Raw genomic sequence first — 26,290 nt, 5'->3', positions numbered from 1 at the left:
GCAGTGACAGGTACTCTTTATGGAGGGATCGGGGGGAATGTGACAGTAATAGGCAGTGACAGGTACTCTTTATGGAGGGATCGGGAGGGGGGAGGGGGGAATGTGACAGTAATAGGCAGTGACAGGTACTCTTTATGGAGGGATCGGGAGGGGGGAGGGGGGAATGTGACAGTAATAGGCAGTGACAGGTACTCTTTATGGAGGGATCGGGAGGGGGGAGGGGGGAATGTGACAGTAATAGGCAGTGACAGGTACTCTTTATGGAGGGATCGGGGGGAGGGGGGAATGTGACAGTAATAGGCAGTGACAGGTACTCTTTATGGAGGGATCAGGAGGAATGTGACAGTAATAGGCAGTGACAGGTACTCTTTATGGAGGGATCGGGGGGAATGTGACAGTAATAGGCAGTGACAGGTACTCTTTATGGAGGGATCAGGAGGAATGTGACAGTAATAGGCAGTGACAGGTACTCTTTATGGAGGGATCGGCGGTGGGAATATGACAGTAATAGGTAGTGATAGGTACTCTTTATGGAGGGATCGGGGGGAGGGGGGATGTGACAGTAATAGGCAGTGACAGGTACTCTTTATGGAGGGATCGGAGGGGAGGAATGTGACAGCAATAGGCAGTGACAGGTACTCTTTATGGAGGGATCGGAGGGGAGGAATGTGACAGTAATAGGCAGTGACAGGTACTCTTTATGGAGGGATCGGGGGGATGTGACAGTAATAGGCAGTGACAGGTACTCTTTATGGAGGGATCGGGGGGAATGTGACAGTAATAGGAGTGACAGGTACTCTTTATGGAGGGATCGGGGGGATGTGACAGTAATAGGCAGTGACAGGTACTCTTTATGGAGGGATCGGAGGGGAGGAATGTGACAGTAATAGGCAGTGACAGGTACTCTTTATGCAGGGATCGGGGGGGGGGGGGATGTGACAGTAATAGGCAGTGACAGGTACTCTTTATGGAGGGATCGGAGGGGAGGAATGTGACAGTAATAGGCAGTGACAGGTACTCTTTATGCAGGGATCGGGGGGGGGGGGGGATGTGACAGTAATAGGCAGTGACAGGTACTCTTTATGCAGGGATCGGGGGGGGGGGGGGAATGTGACAGTAATAGGCAGTGACAGGTTCTCTTTATGGAGGGATCGGTGGGGGGGATGTGACAGTAATAGGCAGTGACAGGTACTCTTTATGGAGGGATCGGGGGGGGGATGTGACAGCAATAGGCAGTGACAGGTACTCTTTATGGAGGGATCGGAGGGGAGGAATGTGACAGTAATAGGCAGTGACAGGTTCTCTTTATGGAGGGATCGGTGGGGGGGATGTGACAGTAATAGGCAGTGACAGGTACTCTTTATGGAGGGATCGGGGGGGGGATGTGACAGCAATAGGCAGTGACAGGTACTCTTTATGGAGGGATCGGTGGGGGGGATGTGACAGTAATAGGCAGTGACAGGTACTCTTTATGGAGGGATCGGAGGGGAGGAATGTGACAGCAATAGGCAGTGACAGGTACTCTTTATGGAGGGATCGGGAGGGGGGAGGGGGGAATGTGACAGTAATTGGCAGTAACAGGTACTCTTTATGGAGGGATCGGGAGGGGGGAGGGGGGAATGTGACAGTAATAGGCAGTGACAGGTACTCTTTATGGAGGGATCGGAGGGGAGGGGGGAATGTGACAGTAATAGGCAGTGACAGGTACTCTTTATGGAGGGATCGGAGGGGAGGGGGGAATGTGACAGTAATAGGCAGTGACAGGTACTCTTTATGGAGGGATCGGGGGGGAGGGGGGGAATGTGACAGTAATAAGCAGTGACAGGTACTCTTTACGGAGGGATCGGGGGAGGGGGGGGATGTGACAGTAATAGGCAGTGACAGGTACTCTTTATGGAGGGATCGGGAGGAATGTGACAGTAATAGGCAGTGACAGGTACTCTTTATGGAGGGATCGGCGGTGGGAATGTGACAGTAATAGGCAGTGACAGGTACTCTTTATGGAGGGATCGGGGAGGAATGTGACAGTAATAGGCAGTGACAGGTACTCTTTATGGAGGGATCGGAGGGGAGGAATGTGACAGCAATAGGCAGTGACAGGTACTCTTTATGGAGGGATCGGGGGGAATGTGACAGTAATAGGCAGTGACAGGTACTCTTTATGCAGGGATCGGGGGGGGGGGGGATGTGACAGTAATAGTCAGTGACAGGTACTCTTTATGGAGGGATCGGGGGGGGGGAATGTGACAGTAATAGGCAGTGACAGGTACTCTTTATGGAGGGATCGGGGGGAATGTGACAGTAATAGGCAGTGACAGGTACTCTTTATGGAGGGATCGGCGGTGGGAATGTGACAGTAATAGGCAGTGACAGGTACTCTTTATGGAGGGATCGGAGGGGAGGAATGTGACAGTAATAGGCAGTGACAGGTACTCTTTATGCAGGGATCGGGGGGGGGGGGATGTGACGGTAATAGGCAGTGACAGGTACTCTTTATGCAGGGATCGGGGGGGGGGGGGGGGGAATGTGACAGCAATAGGCAGTGACAGGTACTCTTTATGGAGGGATCGGAGGGGAGGAATGTGACAGTAATAGGCAGTGACAGGTACTCTTTATGGAGGGATCAGGAGGAATGTGACAGTAATAGGCAGTGACAGGTACTCTTTATGGAGGGATCGACGGTGGGAATGTGACAGTAATAGGCAGTGACAGGTACTCTTTATGCAGGGATCGGGGGGGGGGGGGATGTGACAGTAATAGGCAGTGACAGGTACTCTTTATGCAGGGATCGGGGGGGGGGGGGGGAATGTGACAGCAATAGGCAGTGACAGGTACTCTTTATGGAGGGATCGGAGGGGAGGAATGTGACAGTAATAGGCAGTGACAGGTACTCTTTATGGAGGGATCGGGGGGGGGGATGTGACAGCAATAGGCAGTGACAGGTACTCTTTATGGAGGGATCGGGGGGAGGGGGGAATGTGACAGTAATAGGCAGTGACAGGTACTCTTTATGCAGGGATCGGGGGGGGGGAATGTGACAGCAATAGGCAGTGACAGGTACTCTTTATGGAGGGATCAGGGGGAGGGGGGATGTGACAGCAATAGGCAGTGACAGGTACTCTTTATGGAGGGATTGGAGGGGAGGAATGTGACAGTAATAGGCAGTGACAGGTACTCTTTATGGAGGGATCGGGGGGGGGGGGGGGGGGATGTGGCAGTAATAGGCAGTGACAGGTACTCTTTATGGAGGGATCGGGGGGGGGGGGGATGTGACAGCAATAGGCAGTGACAGGTACTCTTTATGGAGGGATCGGGGGGAGGAGGGGAATGTGACAGTAATAGGCAGTGACAGGTACTCTTTATGGAGGAATTGGGGGGGGGAGGGGGGGAATGTGACAGTAATAGGCAGTGACAGGTACTCTTTATTGAGGGATCGGGGGTCTAAAAGACCCCAAACTCCTCCTCTGCACTTCAATGTATTCAAAATGCTGAAATCTGAATTTTTGAATACTGACAGTTTTTTAAAATTCCTTTTATCCAACCCATACCCACCTCCCAGTACATCCAGTTTTAGAGAATACAGAATTTGTATGGAATTTATTTATGGTGCCAAAAAATGCATTAAGCACTTCCTGAAAACCGAGGTACCTGTACCTGTACGTTGGCTTACAGAAGTGATTGTACCAGGATGATATGCAGCTGCGGGCATCACCCCGGTACCATTCTTTAGAGCCGGCGGCCGGCTTTCAGGAGATAACAGCTGATGCGGCTCAGCAGCCACTCGGCTGTTATCCCAGTGAGTGGGAGGAGACGTATCCCCCCCCTCTCCCCTCCTGCCGCCTTCCGCTGCTCTGCCCGGTTCTCCCTTCCCACCCACTGACATTCTTTTGAAATCGGCGCCATTGGCAGCCGAGTAAATCGGAAGTGACGTTGTGACGTCGCTTCCGGGTTTCATGATCAGAGACCCGAGCAAAGCTGAATCTGGCTTTGTTTGGGACTCCAACCAGCCAGCACGTGCGCCGGCTAATTGGAGTCCTGAACAAAGCCGGATTCGGCTTTGATCAGGTCTCTGATCATGAAACCCGGAAGCGACGTCACAACGTCACTTCCGATTTACTCGGCTGCCAATGGCGCCGATTTCAAAAGGGATAACAGCCGAGTGGCTGCTGAGCCGCATCGGCTGTTATCTCCTGAAAGCCGGCCGCCGGCTCTAAAGAATGGTACCGGGGTGATGCCCGCAGCTGCATATCATCCTGGTACAATCACTTCTGCAAGCCAACGTACAGGTACAGGTACCTCGGTTTTCGGGAAGTGGTTAATGCATTTTTTTGGCACCATAAATAAATTCCATACAAATTCTGTATTCTCTAAAACTGGCGATACTGGGAGGTGGGTATGGGTTGGATAAAAGGAATGGTGTTTGATGGTGGATAGGGGGCGGAGACAACAAGTGACTCAGAAGGGTTCCTGCACCTATTCTCTGAGAAAGAAAAGCCCTGGTGATGCATATTAGCACAAAATGCCACTGCCTTGCAGGGGATTCCCCCCACCCCTAAATGCCACCGTTTACTACCGCTTTACGGGTACTGTGCCACCTGAGACCTGTGCTCCAAACTATGATGCCATTGAAATTGAAAAAACACATGGAAAGCAGAGGGCTGCACACCCCAAATATCTTGTAAGTGTAGCACTACTCCCCTGGTAGCTGCTGGTTACGGGTTCCCCTGGGTTACCCATAGCTAGTGATGAGCCCCCCCCCCCCCCCGGTTCGGTTCACACCAGAACACCACGAACAGAGGAAAAGTTTGCTCGAACACCATTGAAGTCTATGGGACTCGAACCTTGAAAATCAAACGGTCTGATTTTGAAGGCTTCAATGCAAGTTATTGCCCCAAAAAAGTGTATGGGGGTCTGGGTACTGACCTGGGGAACATGTAGCAATGAAAAATTGTTTTTAAAAAAACTATCGTTTTTAAAGGAGGAGTGATTTACTGATTTTAATGAGGCTTAAAGTAAAAATATAAAAATGAAAAATTCCTTCAAATATCGTGCCTGGGGGTTCCCTGAATGTGCCTGTAAAGTAGTGCATCTCTACGATGTATGTAGCCTGCTGCAGCAATACTGACATTTCTAAAGCAAAAAATGTCATATACAAATATACATACAAATTTCAAATCGCATGTACTTGTCATACGGGTGCAGAAAAATTGGGTCTTGGTTTTTGGTGGTGCCTGAACACCGTAACCCCTCGCAGTTACTCTTGCTGGGCACAGGAACGGGACCTGCTGCTAAAAATTCCATACCAATTTGGAAATTGCATGTACTTGTCATACAGGTGCCAAAAATTGGGCCTTTGCTGTATGTGGTGCCTGAACACCGTAACCAATCCCTCACAGTTACCCTTGCTTGGTGCAGGAATGGGACCTGCTGGTAAGAATTCCATGCAAATTTGAAATCGCATGTGCTATACAAGTGCCAGAAATTGGGCCTTTGTGGAAGGTGGTGCCTGAACACCGTAACCAAGGCCTTGCAGTTACTCTTGCTTGCTGAAGTGCCTATATATATATATATATATATATATATAGGCACTTCAGTTTATATCAGCTTATGTCACTATTGCTGAAAAAAAAAACAGCGTGGGGTCCCCTACAGTCCGTTCCAGGCCCCTATTCGGCACCCCCTTTGTCCCTACTCTTCAGGGTTATAAATGGCACCCCCTTTTACTCTGACACCCTGTGTGAGTTGGCTCCCTGATCCCCTGACTTCACTGGAGTGGTCCCCCTTCCTGGGCAGACCCTTTGACAAGTCCCCTGGTACTCAAGGACACTGTTTTTCCCAGAAGACTCTGCCAGCAGCTCCACTGTCAGATCTACTGGATCCTCTGCAGCTCAGATCCACACCTGGTTCACAAGGCCGACTGCCTAAGACCACCTTCCTCATACAGCAGGAGGAGAGACCGGCCGTCAGCCTCCTCCTGGGACTCTGTTTCCCGCCATAGATGCCATGTCACATGTCCCCAGCCTTTATGAGCAATCCCAAGATGCACTGCAAGAGTGCCCTCCCACTGGGACCCTCACAAAAGCCAATGTGTCACTGGCCATGTTTCCTCCACTGTCCAACAGGCTCCCCTATTGGATGCAATGGGGACACTCCCTTAGACCCAGAGAATCACACCTGGGAACATGCAACAGGCAACCTAATAGATCAAGCTCTCCTGATAGGCAGAAGGAGCATAATTTGCTTTTACCTAGCACCTACCTAGGAGGGTGCTACATAAGTAAAGGGAAAAGGCAGCAAAGAATTTGTCAAAAATGTAAAATATATTAATTTTATTTACACTTGATTAAAAAACTTTCTCAATATAAAATTGTGCTCTGGTTTGCAGTATTGACTCATCAAAGAACAATGCAAGGACAATCACAACCAACAAAATAGTATCTCTACGCGTTTCGACCTATTCCGTGGTGGTCTTCCTCAGGGAATATGTGAAGTCATTGCACCGATGAGTGTCTTTTTACCAGAGGCTTTTGGTTAGTTCAGAATTGTCCTAAAAGACCTCCAGGTGTCCAAAAACAGGTGGGGAGAGAGGACTGGCTTGCAAGGAGTCACGTTTTGAACAAATGATGGGATAGTGGAGGATCTACCTAAAAATTGTCTTCCTTTGGGTCCTGAACAGCAGGTCATGTGTGAATACTACCTGTGACAACACCACACATGTTGAGCTGCCTTGCATTTCCACATATAGATCTGCGATTTCATTGGCGGCAAGTCCACACCAATTTTCCTTGATAACATAGTTCATCTCGCATGTCATAGTGATTCTAATTTTTAGGTAGATCCTCCACTATCCTATCATTTGTTCAAAACGTGACTCCTTGCAAGCCGTCCTCTCACCTCACCTGTTTTGGACTCCTGGAGGTCTTTTTTAGGACAATTCTGAACTAACCAAAAGCCCCTGGTAAAAAGACACCACGGAATAGGTTGAAACGCGTAGGGATACTATTTTGTTGGTTGTGATTGTCTTTGCATTGTTTCTTTGATGAGTCAATACTGTAAACCAGAGCACAATTTTATATGGAAAAAGTTTTTTAATCAAGTGTAAATAAAATTTATATATTTTATATTTAACAATTATTTGCTGCCAAAAAAACCCCTGAGGGGTACCCTTTTCCCTTTACTTACAACTATGATTCCATTTACCTTTTTCAGCAAAGGCCCAACAGAAAATATCTCACATATGGAAGTAACCAGGGTTTTTTTTCCCAGAGAATAGGTGCAGGAACTTCCCCCTTCCGAGTCAACCCCCGTTTCTGCCCCGTACTCACCTCTGACCCCCGTTCCATGGTTTTACCCCCACCCCACCTCCCAGCACCAGGGCTTTTTTTTCTCAGAGAATAGGTGCAGGAACTCCCCCCTCCTTTCCGAGTCACCCCTTTTCTCTGCCCCCACCCACCACTGAGCATCATTCCTTGGGTCTAATCTCCCTGCCCACCTCCCAGTACTGCCCTTTTAGAGAATACAGAACTATGTATCATTTTGCGGTGCTGAATAATCTGTATAGAATTTGGTAAGGATAACAAGAAAAGCAGTAAAATAGATCCCCTGCAGCCAGTAACAATAGGGCCCCCGCCAGCAACAATTGATCCCCCTAACAACAACAGACCACCCGCAACAATATTTTCCCCCTAGCATCAATAGACTCTCTATGAGCCCGCAACAATAGACCTCTCTCTCAAAAGTAGATCTCTCCCAGCAACAGCTGATCCGCAATATAAGACCCACCCCCAGCAACAGTAGGCCACCCACCAGCAAGAATAAACCTCCTCAGCAACAAAAGACCCCCATGAAAAAATAGATCCCCTTCAGCAAGAATGGATCCCCCAATCAATAGATCCTGTAGCACACCCCAGCCCCCCTTGCGACTACAAATAGTCAGTGCTGGAGGTGCCGGAACTGCGTTCCCCCACGTTCCCGCTGAAAAAATAGCCCTGCCCAGCACCATCCCTTTTAGAGAATACAGAATCAATTATCATTTGTGGTGCAAAGTAATTTGTATGGAAATACAAGAAAGACAGTAAAGTAGATTCCCTGTAGGTAGCAAAAATGGACCCCTAGCAAAAATAGACACCTCTGCAAAAATAGATCCCTCCAGCAACAGTTGATTCCCCAGATCTACCCCAGCAACATTAGACCTCCAACAGCCAGCATCAATAGACCCTCCAGCAGCCAGCAACAATAGACCCCTCCCTCAACAGTAGATCCCTCCCAGCAATGATCAGCCCCCCCCCCAGCAACATAAGTCCCACCCCCAGCAGCGATAGATCCTCCACCAGCCAAAAATAGACCTTCCCAGCAATAATAGACACCTCTGCAAAAATAGATCCCTCCAGCAACAGTTGATTCCCCAGATCTACCCCAGCAACATTAGACCTCCAACAGCCAGCGTCAATAGACCCTCCAGCAGCCAGCAACAATAGACCCCTCCCTCAACAGTAGATCCCTCCCAGCAATGATCAGCCCCCCCCCCAGCAACATAAGTCCCACCCCCAGCAGCGCTAGATCATCCACCAGCAAAAAATAGACCTCCCCAGCAATAATAGACACCTCTTCAAAAATAGATCCCTCCAACAACAGTTGATTCCCCAGCAGCCAGCATCAATAGAACCTCCAGCACACCCCCAGCACCCTTTGCCATTACATACATTCAGTGCTAGAGGTGCCAGAACTGCGTTCCCCAACGTTCCTGCTGAAAAAAAGCCCTGGAAGTAACACATAAGCCTCCTACATTGTGTTTCTTCAGATCAGTCATCGAGTCACCGATCCTCTCCTGAGTGAAAGAGAGAAGTTCCCAAATTTTTACCACACCGTTCCAAGTAGCTTGGTTTGGTATGAGAGGGTTATAGAATTCCTGGAGATTTTTGGATGGAATTGGGTTGGAATCATCACATCCAGTGACGGCACCGGAGAATCGGAGCTACGGGAACTGAGAAAAGAGATGACCAGACATGGGATCTGCATAGAATTTGTCATCTACCTGACCAACAATGCAGACATAAACAGGCAGAAGACAATGGTAATTGGGAAGTCAACTACGGATGTCATTGTTGTGTGTGGCCGTTTTATATTCGAATATATTTATTTTTGCAAGGATTTGAAAGCTCTCAAAGAAAATATCACATTAATCCTCAATGAGTCATGGAATGTCATTGCATATTCCGACCTTAGCCTAAGAGAATTATTTAACTGCAGCATTATACCTGTTTATCCCGCTCGCTACATTCCAGGATTAGATGTTTATATGGACAATGCAAGACCATCCAAACGCCCAGCTGATCCATTGCTGGAGGATATTTGGCTTATGAAGTTTTATTGTTCTTCTTCCGACCCGGAAAAAAATCATGTATTCCAATTATTAGGATTTCCCTTAAATGCGACCTGTACTAGGACAGAATCAATCGCATATCACTTTACTAACAAGCATAATGCAAAGTTTTATTTCATCTATACTGCAGTATACATGCTGGCTCATGCATTGAACAATATGAAATGGAGTAAAAAAAAATCTGGATTAAGAAAAAATGTAAGTTTATTTTCCTTTTACCTTCAGAACTACCTTCATTCTTGGTGGCATGGGCTGACTGGCAACTTTCGGCCCAGGAGGCAAGTACAAACCAGAGGCCCTGCCTCTTCCCACTCTCCCTCTTCCTGGCCTCCTCCTGACCCCCATTCCAGGCTGAAGCTCCGCTCCAGGTTCTCTCTACTCACTGGTCGAATCCAGGTTCCTGACCTGGCCACCAGGGTGGAGCTGGGACAGCTTGGTCGGGGCAGGCCAGGGGAGGAGAGTCTCCAGTGGGGTATGGAACTGGCCTCAGCTCAGTCACAGTTTACACCATCCATGTTAGGGGGAAGGCCTGAGCTCTGTCCTTGTCTTCATCCCTCACTCAGTAGGTCAGCGGTGGGGACTTTTTACTTCTCTTCACCAGGAATCCTTTAGGCATGTCTGTGTTGGTACTCACCGTCACTATGAGTGAAAGACAGATAAGTCATGGTTTGGATTGCTTCAATATTTGTCAGCAAAATCTTCATATAGAAATATGAAGATGTAATACCACCTTACACAGTGTATTCCATGCTTGGCTGTGAGAGAGACACAAAGACTGTCATTCACAGACTTCCCTATTGTTTGTGTATTGGAAAGGAATGTGTATTATGATAAAGTTTACCTGTCTGTTCCATTGTTAAATGTTAATGACCTCACATTGTTCTGTCCAGATGGCTAGATAATTAGTTTAGTCCCTGTATACACTTTCATCTGTATATACTACTGTAATCAGCCAGAGGGGAGGGATTGTGTACACTGTATGAGAGTGTAAAACTCTGTTCCTATTGGATGGTGAATGTTACGTCCAGTCTTCAACAAGGTCCACCTGGGTGGTATCCTTGTGGGTGAAAAACTGTATATAAGTCTTGTTCAATAAAGTTGTTCTAGAGTTACTTCACCCTCAATCTAGAGTCCTGTCTCTTATTGGGGGAATATGCTGCAAGGGATTGCTATGGTCTTCAATACTCCCTTGGATAATCACTAAGCTCTTGTAAGAGCTTGTGTAAGAGCTTGTTCCTGCTTCACTCTCTGGGGAAAGAGAGGTTCACCCACAGGAACCTGGAGCCTTGTCGGAGGTCCAGGGTGGGTAGGAGACGGAGAGACCCTAACCAAGCTCCGGCGGTTCGTGGGGTCTGAAGTGGTTATGGTGTCTGGTGGAGTGCTTGGAGCCCTCGGGAAGCACTAGGAGCATCTGTCAATGGAGGTACCTGGTCGGGGTGCTGGTTGATCTGTTACACATGCCTGTGGCAGAAGTAGTGCAGCCTTTTTGCGGGGGCATCAGAGTAGCCCCGGGGAGCAATCGCCCCCCTGAACCCGGGCCCAGTCCTCTCCTGCTTGGTGGCATAGATTCAACAAGGTGTTGGAATCATTCCTCAGAGATTTTGCTACATAGTGACATGATAGCATCACGCAGTTGCTGCAGATTTGTCGTATGCATATTGATGATTCATTTATATTAGCGCTGCACTTTTGTGTTTATGATATTTGATGTACCTGGTATCATAGGCCTTAGTGTTCAGCAGCTTTCAATTGATCGAAATCCCTAGCGCAGATTTAACTTTTTCATTTTGTGCACATCCATGATGAAAAATCTCCCGCTCCCCCACATCTCAAAGGTGCTCTATTGGATGAGATGTGGTGAGTGTGGAGGCCATTGGAGGACAGTGACCTGATCTGGTGACTGTGGAGGCCATTGGAGGACAGTGACCTGATCTGGTGAGTGTGGAGGCCATTGGGGGACAGTGACCTGATCTGGTGAGTGTGGAGGCCATTGGAGGACAGTGACCTGATCTGGTGAGTGTGGAGGCCATTGGAGGACAGTGACCTGATCTGGTGAGTGTGGAGGCCATTGGAGGACAGTGACCTGATCTGGTGAGTGTGGAGGCCATTGGAGGACAGTGACCTGATCTGGTGAGTGTGGAGGCCATTGGAGAACAGTGACTGAAAGTGATTGGGTTAATGCCCATCTCTTAAAATGGTGGCAAACCAAACACTATGCAATGGAACCAGCGTGTATCTCATGAACGTTGCCCCGCTAATACGTGTGCATGCACTCCCATCATAACCTGTTAGAGTGAATCCTATATAATATAGTTCATAAAAAAACATATTTGATAGTGATTATGCTACTGTTCCAGTGAATGAGACTTTATCTGCAAAGTAGAATAGCAGCAGTCTTTCAATCATGCGGATCAAGCATAATAGAAAGCTACCAGCCATTAATCCTGGCAAAAAGGGAAGCTATTATCAAAACGATAAGAATTCCACATCACAAACATATCTCCGCAGAGAATACCAGGGCCCCGGCTGGCTGATATACATTGACAGGCTGACCTATCTCTCACTGACAGGCTGACGTATCTCTAATACGTGTGCATGCACTCCCATCATAACCTGTTAGAGTGAATCCTATATAATATAGTTAAAAAAAAACATATTTGATAGTGATTATGCTACTGTTCCAGTGAATGAGACTTTATCTGCAAAGGACAATAGCAGCAGTATTTCAATCATGCGGATCAAGCATAATAGAAAGCTACCAGCACGAGTGACCATGCACTATTACTACAATGAAACCCACGTGTAGGAAAAATGCCCACCAAACACTATGCAATGGAACTAGCGTGTATCTCATGAACGTTGCCCCGCTAATACGTGTGCATGCACTCCCATCATTACCTGTTAGAGTGAATCCTATATAATATAGTTCATAAAAAAACATATTTGATAGTGATTATGCTACTGTTCCAGTGAATGAGACTTTATCTGCAAAGTACAATAGCAGCAGTCTTTCAATCATGCAGATCAAGCATAATAGAAAGCTACCAGCCATTAATCCTGGCAAAAAGGGAAGCTATTACCAAAACAATAAGAATTCAAGATCGCAAACATATCTCCGCAGAGAATACCAGGGCCCCGGGTGGCTGATATACATTTGTGCGGTGGAGTTCTCCTTGCACTGCCATAGACCCGGACCGACACCACCGATAGGGATGATCAGGCTACAAGTAGCGTGCAGTCTCCATTTAATGGAAGGTTTCCACAATTACAGGTCTTTCCTCAAGGCCAGTTAAAGCCATATTTGGTGTGCATAGCGATTACTGGTAGTAGTAAACTGATACTGGGAGACATAATTATAAAAATTATTATTATTATTATTAATTATAAAAAACACATTCTAAAGAAATGTCCACATAAATATTAATAAAATTTCCACAACATGACTGAAACTGTTGTACATATGTGTAAGAAAAAAATAATTTCAGCTCCAGAAGATATGTGGAGCGATGGAAAAATTTCCAAAGGGATTTGTAGAGGGCTAAGGGCATGTTGTAAATAATTTATTTCAGCTCCAAATGCCCAGTGAATTAGAAAAAAAAAAGTATTTTTTATACCACTCAGAGTATTTAAACCTCATAAATTGTGTTATTTCTGCTGTTATTCAGAGATTTTTCCATGAATATTTGCCATCTTTTAAAAAATTGGTTCATTGAATTGAAAGAGTGGTTTGATTTGTCCAATTTTTTGATACATAGAAACATTTTCAGATCTTTTTTTTTTTTTTTTTTTTACTTATTGAGAGTGATGGTGGGTTAAGGACCATAATTAATTAATATTAATAATAATTAATAATTAAGGACCGCCCAGGATTTTAGGGTGGCTTTACTTGCTGTCAGCAACCATAGTCATGTCCAAGTTTAAATTTTGGTTTATTGGTATTGCTGGTAATGCAATGGCGCTACGACTGGCGTGTTTTCTGCCAAAACGCTGCTGCTCCAGGATGCGCTGGAATTTTTTTATCTGACTCTAAATGCCTCTAAACATCTATATGTGCATTGACACATAGGCCGATATAGAGGGGTGTTTAGAGGCATAAAAAAAAAAAACCCAGACCCCCCTAAAAGTAGTGTTTTTAACCACCTCAGCTCCAGAAGGTTTTACCCCCTTAATGACCAAGCCGTTCTTTGTGATACGGCGCTGTGTTGTTTTAACTGACAATTGCGCAGCCGTGCAACGCTGTACCCAAATAAAATTGATGTCTTTTTTTTTCAATAAACAGAGCTTTCTTTTGGTGGTATTTGATCACCTGTGCGATTTTTATTTTTTTGCGCTACAAACAAAAAAAACCAACAATTCTGAAAAAAAAAATATTTTTTTTTTACTTTCTGCTATATAACATTCCCAATAAAAAAAAAAAATGTAAAAAATCTAATTTCTTCATCATTTTAGGCCAATTTGTATTCTGCTACATATTTTTGGTAAAAAATAATAATCACAATAAGCGTGATTGGTTTGCACAAAAGTTATCGCGTTTACTAACTGCGGGAAAGATTTATGTCATTTTTATTTATTTTTTTATTTTTACTAGTAATGGCGGCGATCTGCGATTTTTAGCGGGACTGCGACATTGCGGCGGACAGATCAGACCCCTAACTGACATTTTTGACACTTTTGGGGGGACCAGTGACATTACTACAGTAATCAGTGCTATAAATATGCACTGTCACTGTACTAATGAAACTGGCAGGGAAGGGGTTAACAGCAGGGGGCGATTAAAGGGTTAAATGTGTCCCTAGGGGGTGCTTTTTAACTGTGTGGGGGATGGGCTTATGGAATGAACACAGGGACCTGTCATCCTAAATAGGAGGATCCCTGTGTTCATTGCTGACAAAACAGCGGTCTGCTGAGTTTACAACGACGGACCGCCATTCTGTCTCCACGGGGAATGATCGCGGGTGCCCGGCGGAGATCAAAGGGTTAAATGCGTCCCTAGGGAGTGCTTTCTAACTGTGTGGGGGGATGGGCTTGCTGCATGACTACAGAGACCTGTGTTCCTAAATAGGAGGATCCCTGTGTTCATTGCTGACAAAACAGCGGTCTGCCATGTTTACATCAGCAGACCGCCGTTCTTTGTCCACAGGGAGCGATTGAGGGTGCCCCGCACAGATCAAAGGGTTAAATGTATCCCTAGGGGGTGCTTTATAACTGTGTGGGGGGATGGGTTTGCTGCATGAATACAGAGACCTGTGTTCCTAAATAGGAGGATCCCTGTGTTCATTACTGACAGAACAGTGGTCTGCCGCGTTTACATCAGCAGACCGCCATTCTTTCTGCACGGGGAGTGATCGCGGGTGCCCGGCGGACATTGCATCTGCCGGATCCGCTGATTGGCTCACCCACACTACCTGTCTCTTAGTTACATCGTATCGCGGGGCGGAGCCGACCTGCCACAGTATAAGTACAGCGGCTGATCGGCAAGAGGTTAAAGAGTCATTGTAATCATTTGATGAAGATTTTTCTTTTGTTTGCTCACTTTGCTGCATTTGAATCGAAAAAAAAAATCTAACATGTTCAATTCAATCAATTCTAAATGTATTGATTCGAACTTTTCAAATCGAAAAAAATTGGTAAATTAACCACTTGCCAACCGCCGCAAATACTGACGTACCGGTACGTTACTCGCCCGCGAGCCAATAGCGGGCGAGCGCGCGCCGCCAGAGGCACTCTCCCGCCCCCGCTTGTTCACTGGGATCCCCGCGCGAGTGACCGGTGGCTCCGATGTCCGCCGGTCACTCGCGATCTCCCGCTGGAGAGGGAGAAAATCAGGCGGCTGATGTAAACACAGCTGCCTGTCATTCTCCCTGGTGTAACTGCAGAGATCATACAATCCTGCTATGTAGGATCGTATGTCTCTGTGGTTACATCAAAAGCCACGCCCCTTGACTGTAAGAATCACGCCCCTAGGGACACACTTAACCCCTTGTTCACCAATAAAGTTAACCCCTTCCCTGCCAGTGTCATTTTGACAGTAACAGTGCATATGTATAGCACTGATTACTGTAGTAATGTCACTGGTACCCCCAAAAGTGTCAAAAATGTCAGTCAGGGGTCCGATCTGTCCGCCGCAATGTCACAGTCCCGCAAAAAAAATCACAGATCGCCGCCATTACTCGTTAAAAAAAAAACCAATAAAAATGACAGAAATCTTTCCCTTAGTTAGTAAACGCAATAACTTTTGCGCAAACTAATCAAAATACGCTTATTGGGGGTTTTTTTACCAAAAATATGTAGCAGAAAACAAATTGGCTTAAAATGTTAAAACATTTTGATTTTTACATTTTTTTGAAATGTGAAAAATATTGTTATTTTTTCAAAATGTTCGCTCTTTTTTTTGTTTATAGCGCAAAAAGTAAAAATCGCACAGGTGATCAAATACCACCAAAAGAAAGCTCTGTTTGTGGGAAAAAAAGGACGTCAATTTAATTTGGGTACAGCGTCGCACGACCGTGCAATTGTCCGTTAAAGTCACGCAGTGCCTAATCGCAAAATAGGCCCTGGTCTTTGAGCAGCCAAATCCTCTGGGGCTTAAGTGGTTAAAAGAAAATTTGAAAAAGACATAAAACGTCCGAATACGAATCGAGCGGCTCCGTGCTTCAGTATGAACCCAGCCTCAAGCACCTCCCACTAGTTCTAGGGGAACTTATCCAGCATTCTTGAATCTTTTTCATCGCTTCATAAACACAACGAAAACATGCCATAAATGCTATTGGGGCGCTAATGAGCGCTAAAGAGCATTGCTTTGTTCTTCATCATCAACACACTTGTAAAGAAGCCTCTCCTGTAGAGCCTATCACCCCTCTGAGATGGTGAATTTGGGGGAATGAAATGGGAATAATGCATTTTTCTTTCTTTTGAAAGGTGCGGAGATACATCCGGAAAGTTCATTATATCGACCCCACCGGAGAGAAGGTCTTCTTTAATGAAAAAGGAGAATTACCCTCTGTGATTTACTCTGCGAATCTGATCTATAATGATCTCACTCCGGGACAGTTTGAAGTCAGTGCAGAATATTTTGCAAATAGCAATAATTCGGAAGAAAAACGCCAAGCAGAAGATATTTTTGTAAAAGTCCTTTGGAAACGGGGCAAAGTAAGAGTCTTCCTTTATTTTCCCTTGATGTATTTAGTAGGTGTAGCACTGCCAGACTTCACATTTTCGGGGTCCCCCTGAGTTTAAAATCGTTGAATATCCGTGCTACTGAGTTACCATTAGTAACCTTGAACGTCTCTCTGCTCCTCCTTGGCTCGCTCCAGTAACCAGTCCAGGGGTATTTGGTTGTTTTTGTGTTTTAATATGAATTAGGGTTGTGGGAAGGGAATAGTGGGATACTCCGAATTAACTATTCACAATGTTGGAGGACCTCTATCTTTAGATACAGCCAGGCTGTTGATTCAAGGGGCCTGACCTGAGGGGGGCCACCCCTGCTCCTGGGATAGTCAGTGGACGGGTGTCAGCGGGAAGAGGATGCTAGTGAGAGTTTCCTGAAGATAGATTATCGTCCATCAAGCCATCGTCCATTAGCAATTTAACCACACTTTTCTTTTGATACAGTCCTGACAATTGCCAGAGGGAAAGTTGCCGCGTGCATGTTGGGATATTGTATAAAAGCCAGGAGGTCTTTCGTTGGGGAGCAGAGTCCCGGAGGGAGGGAGGGAGGGAGGGGGTGACTGCCTCCTCTCCTGTAGAGGTGCCATGCGGCCTCAGGGGGTCATCCTGAGGGCCTGAAGAGTAGCAGTGAGGAGCTGAACCCAGAGGTCTAGGGAAGCTGACTGACACTGGAGGATCTGTCTCTGCAGTACAGTGAGTACAGAAACTAATGTCAAGGGGCCTGACCTGAGGGGGGCCACCCCTGCTCCTGGGATAGTCAGTGGACGGTTGTCAGCGGGAAGAGGATGCTAGTGAGAGTGTCCTGAAGATAGATTATCGTCCATCAAGCCATCTTGTTAGAGAGCAAAGGGAGCAAGAGACTTAATCCCATCCACACTAGTGGCAGTGTGGATTAACAGCCTGGCTATTCCATATCTTCTCAAGCAGAGACTTGAAGATAGAAGTCCTCAAACAATGTGAATAGTTCAATTGGAGTATCCCACTATCCCCTTCTCCTATCCTAAATTATCAATAAACAACAAAACAAACAACACCCCTAGTCTGTTCATTCAGGTGACGAGCCATTGGGAACAAGGAGGGATTCAGAGACTTGTTCAAGTAAATGTGTGCTGGTAACCAGGGGAGCCCGTAAAGACAATACTCAGCAGTTCCTGAGGGACAGTGCTACATTTACAGAGGGATCAGGTCTCCTAGGTGACGTCATTGAACATAACATATTTGAAAGTTTGGTCATTGAACATATTTGGTCAATGAGGTCACTGACATTGCTTGCTAATTTACATAAGGGGATGGTAACTGAGTGCCCACTTACATAGTACATAGTAGTTGAGGTTGAATAAAGACAATAGTCCACCCAGTTCAACCTGTGTAGGTGTGTGTGGCCGTAATCATCTCTCATAACCCTTAATGTTCTGGTCCTTGAGATGTATGTCCAAGAGTCTTTTGAAAGTAGCCATACTCCCCGCAGAAACCACCTCTTGTGGTAGAGAATTCCACACTCTTGTAGCCCTAACAGTAAAGAACCCCCTACGTTACCTGAGGTCAAAACGCTTCTTCTCTAATCGCATTGTATGCCCTTGAGTCCTCATACAATCCTTGCGACTGAATAGCTTTTTTTCTATGCTGAGATCACCATTGAGGTATTTGTAAATTGCTATCATGTCTCCTCTCAGGCGTCTCTTCTCCAGGGAGAATAAATTAAGTGATTGTAAACGCTCTTCATAGTTAAGGTCCTCCAATCCCCTAATTAGTTTAGTTGCCCTTCTCTGGACTCTCTCCAGCTCCAACAAATCCCTCCTGAGGGCTGGCGAACAGAATTGGACAGAATACTCCAGATGCGGTCGGACCAGAGTTTTATAAAGTGGTACCTTTACTGTTAAAAGTTTCTTTCATAGTCCCATATTCTCCTTGCCTGCAGACCCTGCAATCCCCAGACCATGAATTGGGGGAAGAGGCTCTTGTACTCATCAACATGAGGACCCCCCTGGGAACCCCCACTGTTGAGGGGGCATGGTCTTGTATGGTTCAGGAAGGGGGTGTATGTCCTCCCCCAACCTTCCTGGCCAGCCAGGCTGCATGCTCTGATAAAGGTATGCTACACATTTGTGGGGAGGACCCTCATGCTTTTTTTCTTGATTTTTGTAAGGATGTCCCCTTAAACATATATTCTACCAAAGGGTCTGGTATGGGGTTTGGGTGAACCTTGCACCTTCTTTTTTTTTGCAAGAAGTTCAGACCTGAAGGGCCTGGTATGAATTATAGGGTACTCCCACACTTTTTTTTTCTTTCTGGCTTCCCCAAATCTTTGCTGGCTGAGGATTTCCCTCATCCATTACAACCTTTATCCAACATGAAGCTCTGATATAGATGTTAATGGGGGACCACCACCCATTAAAAAATGGAGTGGGGGTTCCCCATAATTCATACTAGGTCCAAGTCTGTCTAGTATGAATTTTAAAGGGGACCTCACCTCTATCATTGGAGAAGAGAATATTGTTCAAAGTAAGTTCAGTCTTGGACAACTCTTCCCACCCCCTCCACAATACGCTGGTCAGTCTGCAGGATACCATCAGCAGGGCTTTTTTTCAGAAGGAACGCGGGAAACACAGTTCCGGCACCTCTAGCACTGAATGTATGTAATAGAAAGGGGTGTGCTGGAGCTGCTATTGATGCTGGCTGCTGGGGTTCTATTGTCAATGATGAGGATCCTTTTTTGTTTGAAGGTCTATTGTTGCTAGTGAGGGGTATATTGTTGCTGGGGAGGTCTTATGTTGCTGGTAGGGGACTACTGTTGAGGGAGAGGTCTATTGTTGCTGGCTTCTGGAGGGTCTATTGATGCTGGCTGCTAGGAGATCTGTTGTTGCTGCTGGGGGTTATAATGTTGCTGGTGGTTCATTGTTTCTGTGTGTGGGGGGGTATTGAGCAGGGTGAGGTCTATTTTTGCTGGGTGAGGTCTGTTGTTGCTGAGGGAGGTCTATTGTTGCTAGGGTGAGGCCCATTGTTGCTGTGAAAGTCTTTGTTGTGTGAGAGATCTATTGTTGCTGTAGTGGGGTCTATTGTTGCTGGGGAGGTCTATTGTTGCTGACTCCAGGGGATCTATTTTACTGCTTTTCTTGTTATTAGGCAAGAACACAACCCATACAAATTATTTAGCACCACAAAATGATACTTGGGGAAGTACTGGGAGGTGGGCAGGGGGTGCAACCTAGGGACAGTGCCCAGAGGAGGTTGAGGGGGGGGGGCAGAGATAAAAGGAGATGCAGAAGGGGGGAGTTCCTTCACCTATTCTCTGAGAAAAAAAACCCTGACCATCAGTGATACATTTTTACAACCACGATCCACCACAGAGCAACACAGGACATCATTTTTGCCTGTGGCCATCAAACTCTATATTTCTTTCCTGTGAGTGCTGGATGTGAGGATTTATTCTGGTTTATGATCCAGATTTTTATGCAGTTTTTATAGTAGGTTGGTATTAGGTTAATTATGATTTTGGGTAATGCATTTTGGTAGTTTGATTTTCTGCTATTTTTCAATGTGTTTTTTATTCTATGTTGTATTTTAGTGGTATGAATGGTTTCTTAGAGTATACTTATAATTTATATCTAAAAAAATAACCGCGCTAAGCACAAACATGAAAAGTGAATAAAGCAATAACATAACAAATTAAATATAAAGCTGCAGCTGTAGTGGGAAACACCAAAGAATATATGCAAAAGAAGAGCCGCACTAAATTGACATAACAATAATAAATCAAACTGTAAATAGTGATAACAGTGAACTGTGCTGAAAATTATACAATGACAGGGGCGTAACTACAGGGGTTGCAGGGGTTGCAATCGCTACCGGGCCCCATGCTCCAGGGGGCCCGGTAGCAAACCAGTGGGTGAACTTCTAGGATCTCAAAGGTCACACTTGCGACCGGGCCCTAGCATTTCACCACTGTGGGGAGGCCCCAAGATTGCAGGAAGGGGGCCCACTGCAGAACTTGTGAAAAGATCCTGATGCGGGACCATAATAAAAGGCCATGCAATGAGATTAAAGAGCCCCAGGATTAGTGGGAAGAGCCCCGGGCTTGAAGGGAAGGGCCCCGGCCAGGGGTCTTGGGGGCCCTTCATGGTTTCTTGCATCGTGGCCCTGAAGGTTCTAGTTACGCCTCTGTACCATGATAACAAATCGGATATGTGGCAATAAACAATCTGTAAATAAATATTGTCCATAAAGAACAGTAAGAGTCCAGAAATGGGTGCCAAGTGCAAGAAAAGAATCCTCCACCAAATGTTGTGACTTCTTCCACAGTTAGTGTTGCATGCTAAGGGCACACTAAAGGCTTACCAGAAAAAAGATAAATGCAGGCATCAAACATATAGTGGGAAATCCAACAGTATCCTGTAGATAGCGTGGTGCCTCAGACGGTCTAGACAAGTCCAGCAAGGAGCCGTAATTGTAAACCAGCCAACGCACTAAAAGATTGGGGCCCGACACAGTTGTCCTATTTTCAGATTTATCATCAGATTGACCTGTTAAGCTATCGGTAAATACTGTTGGTGTCTGCCCTCCAACACTCTGTAACTGAAAAGGATGCTCCCTTGGTGCAGTAACAAGCAGAACACAGGCGTGTGGCTGGTGAAGCTTCCAAAGTACTTGGCACAGCAGTGGGCGAAGGCAACGGGAAGGGGTGAAGTGGGAAAGCTGAGGATTGTCAAAAACCAAGGAAAGGCAGAGGTATCGTTTACCCTGAATGAAGAGCTTGCCAGCATTCAGGATATAGGTGGAAAACCAGCTCCATCCTTTGTCGGGCCCAGGCCTTTTAGTGCGTTGGCTGGTTTACAATTACGGCTCCTTGCTGGACTTGTCTAGACCGTCTAGAGAGAGGCACCATGCCACCTACAGGATACTGTTGGATTTCCCATTATATGTTTGATGCCTGTGTTCCGTGAGAATAACCTACCCCGTGAGAAATGCCTACCATCGTCACTTCCTGTCAGGAACAGCTGAGCAGCGTAGCAGTGCGCATGCTCAAAGCCCCGGATACGTCATTGAACAGCTGAGGAATTGACAAATGCGCATGCTCGGAGGGTATGGATTGTTCACGGCAGTGTGTGTGTAACGTTACACTTGCGGCGGTTACATTAAAACAGCTCGGCTGCAATATGAATCATCTCCGCTCCTATCCCTGTCACTTCCCTGATCTCAGCTAGCAAATGTAAAAGCGGCGGCAGGTGTATGAAATGTAAATGACGGAGATGTCGGCTCCGTGATCCGCTTTTACATTTAGTAGCCAAGATGAGGGAAGTGACAGGGGTAGGAGAGGAGATGATTCATATTGCAGCGGAGATATTTTAATGTGGTGATGCGGTGTATAACACACTACCGTGAACATTTCATACCCTCTGCTGACGTAGGTGCACCGGAAGTGACGATGGTAGGTATTTCTCACGGGTAGGTTTTTTTCACGGAACACCTGCATTTATCTTTTTTCTGGTAAGCCTTTAGAGTGCCCTTAGCATGCAACACTAACTGTGGAAGAAGTCACAACATTTGGTGGAGGATTATTTTCTTGCACTTGACACCCAGTTCTGGACTTTATTTACAGATTGTTTATTGCCACATATCTGATTTGTTATCATGGTATAATTTTCAGCACAGTTCACTGTTATCGCTATTTACAGTTTGATTTATTATTGTTATGTCAATTTAGCGCAGCTCTTCTTTTGCATACTTATAATTTAGTTTTATTTGGTACTAATTAGGGATGATCGAACGGTTCGGGTCGACCATCGGTTCGACCCGAACATTGGGTGTTCGAAATTCGGCCGAATTCCAACTTTTTGCTGAAAAAGTTCAGAATTCGGCAACCAGAACCGACCAAAATGCAATGGGACAGGAAATGGGCTTTAAAAGCCCGTGATTGGACCAGAACCATTAGTAAAAGCCAATTGAGGGGGCAGGAGAATGCTAGGAATGTGATTGGAGTGACTAGGGGGTCCAGAGGCCAATCATTAGTGAATACGCCCCCCAGTATATAAGATAACCCCTCCAAATTCCTAGCATTGTAATACAGGGACGTGCAAGAGAGTGGAAGCAGTTCTGTTACTCCTGCTTCAAAAGTGTCATTTAGCAATTATTAGTGTGAGGAAAGGGATATCTAGTGTAGTTAGGGTGCTATTTTCCACTTTAGTTAGCTTCAAAAATCTAGTTTCTGTAGGGAAAGTGTTAAGTGCCAGGGTGACCGTAGTGTAGTGTAGGGTGAACTGACTCTGACTGCTATGGCAGGGTGACCAAACCCTTCCATTTCAGGGTGACAGCTATAGAGAAAACATTGTTTCTCTTAGGTGACTTATAGAACAGCGATATGGCTTCTTGCCGGTCAGCCTGCTTTTTGCTGCAGGCGTTTATTGGGCTTTTTTGAGGACATGTTTGGAGTCAGGCATGACATCTGAACTTCTGTATAAGGGTATATATACACACACATGTATGTATATATACACCTACACATATATATAGGTGTGAAAATAGCAGAACGCTATGCTTGCACTAATGAAATAATTAACAGGCATATGGCTCCGCTCCTATCACACCTATATGTGTGTATGTGTATAATACATATAAGTGTGTGTGTATATATACCCCTATACAGAAGTTCAGATGTTTTGCCTGCCTCCAAAGACCCCAAAAAAATGCCCAAAAAAACGCCCAGGTGTGTTATTGCAGGTGTTTTTTTTGGGCATTTTTTGTGGGTCTTTGGAGGCAGGCAAAACATCTGAACTTCTGTATAGGGGTATATATACACACACATGTATGTATATATACACATATACATATATAGGTGTGAAAGGAGAGAAGTCATATGGGTGTTAATTATTTCATTAGCGCAAGCATAGTGTTCTGCTACTTTCACACCTATATATGTGTATGTGTATATATACATATAAGTGTGTGTGTATATATACCCCTACACAGAAGTTCTGATGTTATGCCTGCCTCCAATAACCCCCAAAAAATGCCCAAAAAAATGCTTGCTACAAAACCGGCAAGGTGTGAAAATAGCGGAGCCATATCCCTGTTCTATAAGTGACCTAAGAGAAACAATATTTTTTTTCTAGTTCTGGACATGCTACAGAGCTGAAACTTCACAGGTACACTTTTTAGACCACCCAGTCACTAAATCCAAAGAAATCTAATTTTTTTTTCAATAATTGGCTCTCTATCAAAAATGACAATTTTTAAGAACTTTTTTTTGTGTGATTAATAGTCTCTGGGGCATGACCCAGAACCCTAGGCACTTTTTAGGGGCATTTATTGGGTTTTAGGGCTTCAAAATGGGTTTTTTGATTACCGAAGTTCGGGTCCCATTGATGGGGTTCTGAAATCCGGGCCGAACTTTCTGGAAGTTCTGGTGTTCTGGTTGAAGCGAACTTTTGAAAAGTTCGATCATCCCTAGTACTAATTGCTGTTATTGATCATTTTATTGTGTCATTGCATCTTGTGTCTTGTTCATTATTGTGATCTTGTGTTGTCTTTGTTGAATGTAACTGCATCCTAAAAATTTCACTTTGGGATTAATGAAGTATTCTGAATTCTGAGGTCTCCCCCAAATTCCATACCAGACCCTTTAGTTTTGATATAGGTATAAAGGGGCATCCAAAATCCTATGCAAAAGTAACAAAAAATGTGTTGGATCCCCCTAAAAATCCAAACCAGATCCTTAATGTCAGTATACAGCCTTGCTGGCCAGGAAAGGTGGAAAGAATACAAGATCACATGCCTTCAACATTGGGCAGGTGACAAAGAACCTTGATCTCATATTGATGGGGATAAGTGCCTCTTACCCACAACCCTAGCTTGGTGGTTGTAGACATCTAAGAGTGAGGGGCTTATTGGAATCTGGTTGACTCCTTTAAAAATCCGGAAGCCCCCAAATACCACCCTTCCCTATGTGAATATGTCAGGGGTACCTAGTACTACTATGCATTCACAAAAAAAAAAAAAAAATGTATAAAATGTAATTTAGAAATCGCCTAAATGTTTGACACGTGTTTAGCAAAAAAAAAAAGCTAAAAATCCAAAAAAGTCCCTCATGGTAAATCCATCATCGGTCACGATACCCACTGCCTGCTGATTTGAAGAATGAACAATCTCAACCAACTGGTCCTCATGGTATTCTTTACAGAAGAGAGACAGCTCTTGCGTGACTGTCCATCCCTCCCCTCCAATGTCCATTCACAGAAGGCTTTGTGTTTTGTGAATGAGTTAAATAAGCCTTCAATGATTGGACTTTGGACAAGAGGAGAGAATGGGTGGGCAAAGCAGAGGCTGCAGTCAACTCTGAAGCTGCAGCATCTGAGACCTGAAGGTCCAGAAACAGAGCAGCAGAAGTATAGTAATCGTAATAGCACCAGCACATTTTAAACAGTGACTTAAAGTGGAGTTCCGGCCACAAAATCGACATAATCGATTTTGGGCCATCCGCTTGCTGTTGGTAACCTGAAAAAGAAATGGATGGTTACGATTTTTTTTGTTTACTTACCTTGTTATTGAAGAAAAATATACTCACCTTTCTTCCACTTCCTCCCTCTGCGGCCGCGGCCCGCGCCGTCATTTCCTCTTTGCATTGATTCCTGGGAGCTGAACGTCATCGTTCCCAGGAATCAATGCGCCCGCACCGGCCCCGCTCGTCACCCACGGTGCGGCGCCTCATTCCCTGCTAAACAGCTTCTGGGCATGCCCAGAAGCTGTGGAGGGATGACGCGCCCGCACCGGAAGTGACAAGCGGGGCCGGTGCAGGGCATTGTGGGACCGAAGAGGACACGGAAGAGGACGCAGAAGAGGACGCACTGGCTTCAGCTGCCCACATCCGAGATGGCAGCGCTGGAGAAGAAATTTTCAAGGTAAGTATTTCTTCTAAAAGGTAGTGCGACCCAGGACAGTACAGAGGCTATCCATTGTGGAATGTACTAGCCCTGACTGTCCCGGGGGTATTTTTATTGAAAAAAAAAATTTTGTGGCCGGAACTCCGCTTTAAATCCTGGAGCTCTTCTTTAAGTTTGAATTTACATGTAGCACCCTCTAGTGTGTGCTAGAAGTAGTGTAGGCTAAGCCTGAGCTGTTGAATCTGGGTCATGGTTCAGTGAATTAGGGCTAGATGACCTATTCTGGTGGCTTCTCTGGTGCCTTCCCCTGTTTTTTGCAACATTGTAGAATGTTCTAGAGCTATTGGGCAGGAGGTTAGGAGGAGCTGCCTGGAATATTTCTGAGGCCTTGACCAATCCCCAGTAGAGGGCTGTCAGAGGGCAGGGCTTACCTCATAAATAGACATGAGCCATGTCAGCAGGGGCTGTCAGGTGGAAGATGAAGATATACTGTTGAGGAGGGTGTCGGTGGCCCTCAAGGGTACCCTCTAGTCTGGGGGTGTCCTGCCTTGGGCCGGGGCTTGGGTGCTAAAAAGATCCTGCCACAACACACAAAGGAAGCCCTTCCTGGAGGCATGGAAGCAAGAGAGAGGACAGGGGGAACAGGTCAGCACTACTGGGGACTTACAGTATATAGGGGTAGACTGCCACATGTAGCCAGTTCTCCCTGAAGATTGCAGTGTGCTTAAGTCTTCAACCCTTCACTGGGACATCTCCCAAGAGTCAGCCGTGTGGGCTGGTGAGAGAGTCAGCCAGGTGGGCTGGTGAAGAGTCAGTCTGGAGGACTAGAGAGGAGAGTTAGCCTGGGGGGGCTAGTGAAAGAAGCAGC

At 45.8% G+C, this 26,290-nt stretch overlaps 1 protein-coding gene across 1 annotated transcript in view; it reads left to right on the top strand.

The window, feature by feature from the left end:
- The window catches only part of LOC309560404 (vomeronasal type-2 receptor 26-like), a gene marked incomplete at its 5' end in the record, with an annotated part of 35,925 nt that overhangs the window by 6,707 nt on the left and 2,928 nt on the right, over window positions 1-26,290 (top strand). Inside the window, one exon of the mRNA XM_082264041.1 lies at window positions 16,301-16,531. Within this exon, the coding sequence (XP_082120167.1) occupies window positions 16,301-16,531 (231 nt within the window). The remainder of the gene's footprint in view (window positions 1-16,300; window positions 16,532-26,290) is intronic.

Source organism: Pelophylax lessonae, assembly GCF_965119305.1.
Source record: "Pelophylax lessonae genome assembly, chromosome: 1".
In the NCBI taxonomy this organism is placed as follows: Eukaryota; Metazoa; Chordata; class Amphibia; order Anura; family Ranidae; genus Pelophylax; species Pelophylax lessonae.
This window is presented reverse-complemented; position numbering and strand designations above follow the sequence as displayed.